This window comes from Monopterus albus, unplaced genomic scaffold (assembly GCF_001952655.1).
Source record: "Monopterus albus unplaced genomic scaffold, M_albus_1.0 scaffold45.1, whole genome shotgun sequence".
NCBI classification, from domain to species: Eukaryota; Metazoa; Chordata; class Actinopteri; order Synbranchiformes; family Synbranchidae; genus Monopterus; species Monopterus albus.
Genome location: NW_018127925.1, coordinates 1,284,659 through 1,290,128, shown reverse-complemented (window position 1 = coordinate 1,290,128; position 5,470 = coordinate 1,284,659). Strand labels below are relative to the sequence as shown.

Below are 5,470 nucleotides of genomic sequence, written 5' to 3'. Positions count from 1 at the left end.
GAGATTGAGCAGTATGGTATAAAGATATACCAGTTCCCTGATTGTGACTCTGACGAAGATGAGGACTTCAAGCAGCAGGACTACGAGCTGAAGGTGAGAGCCAAAGCCAGCAGATGTTTGTTTGTATCGTCTCTACAGTCTGAACCGGGGAAAACGCACATTAGTTTAAAATGCCTGAAAATGAAGTCTCACATGGATCATTCAAAATAATACTAATAGTACTATTTGCACATATAACATGACAAATGTTTAAAAAATTTAGTTTTTTAGGATTTACAGTTTTTTAAACACAAAACTCTAGTTACAGTATGTCACGAAGAACATATTCAGACATACAGTAAATGCATGACCTTCACAGTTAGTCCACGACTGAGTGTATCGTCTTGATGAGTCAAGCTTTCTCCACCCTGTCGGTGTGTCAGGTTAACTAACACACTGGGAAAAAAAGAGGACTGAGAAGAAAAAGAATGGGTGTACAATATGTTTGAAAATTAAGCAAGTTAATGCTGTAAAATTATGGTGTTCAGCTATGAATTATTACTCCAGACGAGATGAACCAGAGATTAGGAAGAAAAGGAAAGATGCTAGGGGAAAACCAGACAAAGGCACTGAAAAGGCAAGTGGATAAAAGATAAAGTCAACACTGCACCAGTCTCAGTGCTGCACTGGTCCATCCTTAACAACTGACTCATCTGCAGTACACCCTCCCCTGGCAGATATTTTGAGACACCTCTTTGATTTTATGACTCTTTGTTCTCCCAACAAGGAAAGCATCCCCTTTGCAGTAATTGGCAGCAACACAGTGGTTGAGGCCAAAGGGAAGCGGGTGCGAGGCCGTCTGTACCCCTGGGGCATCGTAGAAGGCAAGCGTCCCATCACAATTTAAAGTTTTGTTTGTGTTAACAAAAAAAAAACTGTACAAAGTTGAGCCTTTATGTGGTATTAGTGACAATGACAGTGCGTTGTGTGTTTCACTGATCCTTTGGCTTTTATTATCTTTTTATTCATAGCTGCCTTACATGGTAGTCATGATTCAGCCTCAGCAGTTTTTGCAAAATATATTGTTGCATGATTTCTCTTGGTTTGCAGTGGAGAACTTGGCACACTGTGATTTCTTGAAGCTGAGGAACATGCTCGTTCGCACACACATGCAAGATCTCAAGGACGTGACTCGTGAGATTCACTATGAGACCTACAGAGCCCAGTGCATCCAGAGCATGACCCGCATGGTTGTGAAGGAACGCAACCGCAGGTATGCTCACAGTGAAGCTGGGGGTACACACAGAAACACAAAGTTGTTTTATATGTACAAATATAGAAGGATGAAATGTGATGAAGATTAAGGAAATATTGTATGTAATCTATTACATACATATTTTCAGGTATTCCGATTCATAACATTGGAATTGAGGCTTTTTTCCCATGTATTTATTAATCAGTTAGGGGTTCTCTTATCTTTAAGGCAAACAAAACTCCCTGTTTTGGTGTAAGGTAGGCAGAGTTCAACAGCTGGTTACACATTGGAGTGCAAAAGGCTGATTTAAATGGATTACTATGTCTCTGCAGTAAACTCACCAGGGAGAGCGGCACAGACTTCCCTATCCCTGTGATGCCTGGAGTGACGGACAGTGAGACAGAAAAGCTCATCCGAGAGAAAGATGAGGAGGTACAGCATGCCGACCGTGAACTGGAGTCACATCACCACCAACATGATCATGACCGCGATCATGAACCAGAACACGGTTCTGATCTTGATGAGCATGCAGACCCACAGCCCAACCCAGAGACAGGGCTAGATCAGATAGACGATGAAGCCCTCTGAGTGTCTTTAGCTCGCAGATATTATTTAGCTATCATCCTTGTAGGAAGCGCACTGAGGTCATGTTTTCTGAGGCTGACAATGAGTAGCCTCAAAAACATTCAAACCTCAACTCCACTGCCCTCACAACTCCTTTGATCTGTGAACCATGTCTTGGAAAAGTGTGTGCCACCACAAAACTGTGCACTTAAATCACAATTTGTTCTATTCTGTATGTGCACTACCCTGTTCCATCTAGATAATCTCTGCCAGTGTGGTGCAAACACCTGAGACAAGGTACTAATATTGTTAGAGCTCAACAATAATTTTTAGTATTGCAGCAATTATATTCAAAGGCTAAACAAATAATATGATATAAATATGTTATGGAAAAATGGTATGGGCATTGATTATAGAAGAACATCCATAGAGGAAATATTAGATGAAGTATTCCTTTTAGGTTCCAAATGAGCCCAGTTACTGAGAGATTATTTTCCAGTGAAAGTAAGTGAAGATGAACTGAGCAGGCACACACAGTATAACACTGTACATGGTGTTAGTGTTCATTATAATCAAATACAGACAATAATACATCTGTTCATGGTGAATTGTCACAGCTGTTAAGTTCCTTCCCCCTTCTCCAGTCTGTTTATTTGATCAAATAAAGATAACATTTCTCCTCAGCTCTTTTTATTTTGTTGTGTAGCCAACATTAAAGCGTAGTTTAACATGTCAGTGTTACTGTAACATGGTATTATCTCATTACAGTATTTGTTGCCAAATGGGAATTTAGTTAGGTTTTTGCTAATGGGTGCTATAGTCAGCCCATATACTGTATTACATATAGTACAGTCACAGCACATTGTTACTTAATTTTTGACAATTTTCAGCAAATGTTATGGTAAATCCACAAAAAAAGAGCAACTGAGTTTTATTTGTTAATAGAAAGTGTTTTGACTTTAAGACTAAACTCAATTAACTGCTAGCTGCTAACTGATATGAGTAGCTTTTAAAGGATATGGTCAGTCATTTTCTATACTAATATTAGTTTTGACTATCCCCACACACAGACTAAAACTAGCAGTTAGGGGTTCTCACTGACTATTTGGATTAGCTTATTTGTCTGTGCCATAGATATCCATTGTTGTTCCAAAACACATAGGTCAAAGCCAGTGCTGCACTGGATGACATGTCTCTTCATTTTGAAACACCAGACCAGTACATTTGTTAAAAATATTGCCCCAAAATCTCCAAACAGCCATACGTTTGCCATGATCAACACAAAACAGATCCTGAGTGTTATCGATTTATTTGTGCAGTCAAATGTAAATAATTTGCTTGTACAGTGTCAAAGGCTGCACCACCTGTTGACATGCTTATGTCACCATAGATGTAAGAATGGATGTGTCACATCAAGCCGTGGGACTTCTCTCTCTCTCCCTCTCTCTCTCTCTCCCTCTCCTCCCCCCCCCCACACAGTTGCGGCGGATGCAGGAGATGCTGCTGAGGATTCAGGATCAAATGCACACTCAGAAAGATGCCTATTAGCACAGGACACCACCTAGTAGCACTCTGTATGTGTCGCTCACCCAGGAACGTACGTGGCCCCCCACCCCACCCCACCACTCAACCTCATCAGCTGCAATTTAACACATGCATCAGGGACCAGGTGGTAAGACGCTGTGACATTTGCAACTCAGCAACTCCCAATATCCTTTCCAGAATCTCTGATGTTATCAATGCCACTGCTGCAAACACTCAACCCTCCTCTACTCTACTGTTTTCTGTTCTGTCAGAAATATAAAATAACTTTAAAAATGAACTGATTTTATGTTGGTCTGTTTGAGTAAGTCAGTCTCTAGTTTGAAGTTTAGTTTGCATATCTGAACTTTATTTAGCCACATGATCACAGGGTTGTTTTATGTTTTTTTTTTTTTGTTTGTTTGTTTTTTACATAAGGCCTAATATGAGGTTTACATCAAAGTACTGGTGACCTCAGATTTTTGAAGCACACTTTTCTGGTGCAAGTGTTTATTTTGATTATCTCTATAATTCAAAAATGCATATATACTGTAATAATTTAATTTTCTCTTTTACACTCATTCTACTGTTTGTCATCTTTTATGAGTTCCTCGTTTTATTAAACTACACCTTGTGACACTGCTTGACATTATGTTGATGATTGTTTTATGTAGATTTCCCTTCACTTGAGGTTCCTGTTCATTCATTTGGTTTAATTTTTAAGTGATGATTGTTTAGATTTAGTTATATTTAGCTTTTCTCTGTGTCATCATGGTTGTCTTAATTGCCACCTCTGCTAGCTGACAGCATGGATGTTAGTGGCTCTGCTCAGCATTGGCCAGTCTCAACTCTCATAAGAAACCACTACATATAGTGACTGTCATATCAACATTTAATGACAATTTGTACATGGATGAGAATTCCCCAAAGCAGATTAGAGCTGTAGCTTCTGTAGCGTGACAGAGCCATCAACAGGCGACACGTCCTGTTAGTCCTGATTAGGACTTTGACAAGACATGACCCTTGTTTTGCATGAGGTGAGAGCCAAGAAAAGGGTCATATCTAAGGCCATGAAGTGTAGGCCTATTTATTTTTGTTTTTAGAAGGTTGTACAGATTGCAGAACTGCTTAGGGGGTCATAAGGTTATTTATGGGCAATGAAAAATATGTAGCTACTCAACAGCTGAGGAAAATACATTGAGGTGGATTTTTTTTTTCTTATTGGTTGTTCTAATGGTGATTTCAAGGGGAACTTGTATGTTGGGTGCGTGCTGACCTTAATGTTTATCTTATAATCAAAGCCAATAATAACAAACTTAATTGTTTAATTTAAGCATTTCTTTGCAAAGTGTGAATTTTGTTTTATATTGATATAAGCAACATTGTTTTGGAATAACTTATCAAAGAGCATTGATCAGAGTTATTGAATGAACTTGTTTCTCTTGCTGATCATTTCTATATTCTAAGTAAAAACGTTTTTTTTTTTTTTTAAATTTGATGACTGCCATGCTGTGTGACCTTTGTTTAAAAAAAATGTACATTCCTTGTCGCAAAATCAGGTATTACTTTTGCTTCTTAATTTGTTTGTTTTATATTAAATTCTACTTTTGTTATTCTACTTTTTGGAGTATATTTATGGAGAGGACATGTACAAATTCTAATATTGTAATAAAATATGAATATAATTTCATGTCTTCACGCATTGGGTTTTGTTTTATGTTGTGACAGCTTAAGCAGAATTGAATGCTATGGCTTGATTGAAATAAATGCATATAACTTGTCAAATTTTGAGTAAGCTAATCTTAAATTAGATTTTCATCATTCCAAAGTTTGACACGGGTTTAAGGATCGAAGGAGGGGAAGGAGGAAGGAGGAGGTGGGATTTATGACCTAACCTGCAACCAGCCGCCAGGGGGCGATCGATTGGCGGTGGCCTCATTTGGAGGAACTGTCAGACACTCCGTCTTATATACAGTTGATGGTTTAAAGTTAAATTTTGGGATCCTGTTGTGCGCCTATGAGCAGTTACACGTTTTGGTGACTTTTATTGCTAAGACAAGTTTTTAAAAAACTGAAAGTAAACTCAGAACAAACAAACCTGTGCAGTGTCACTGGCTAAGGCTCCCGAATTGCCCTTTTTCTACACACTCA

General features: G+C 38.6%; 1 protein-coding gene across 1 annotated transcript in view; it reads left to right on the top strand.

The window, feature by feature from the left end:
- Positions 1–4,959, top strand: part of septin4b (septin 4b) — a 7,782-nt gene extending 2,823 nt beyond the window's left edge. The window contains exons 7-11 of the mRNA XM_020600154.1: positions 1–93; positions 767–863; positions 1,090–1,252; positions 1,567–1,666; positions 3,278–4,959. The exon at positions 1–93 is cut by the window's left edge and continues 3 nt beyond it. Of these exons, the coding sequence (XP_020455810.1) occupies positions 1–93; positions 767–863; positions 1,090–1,252; positions 1,567–1,666; positions 3,278–3,346 (522 nt within the window). The 3' untranslated portion in view covers positions 3,347–4,959. The remainder of the gene's footprint in view (positions 94–766; positions 864–1,089; positions 1,253–1,566; positions 1,667–3,277) is intronic.
- The last annotated feature ends 511 nt before the right edge of the window (positions 4,960–5,470 follow it).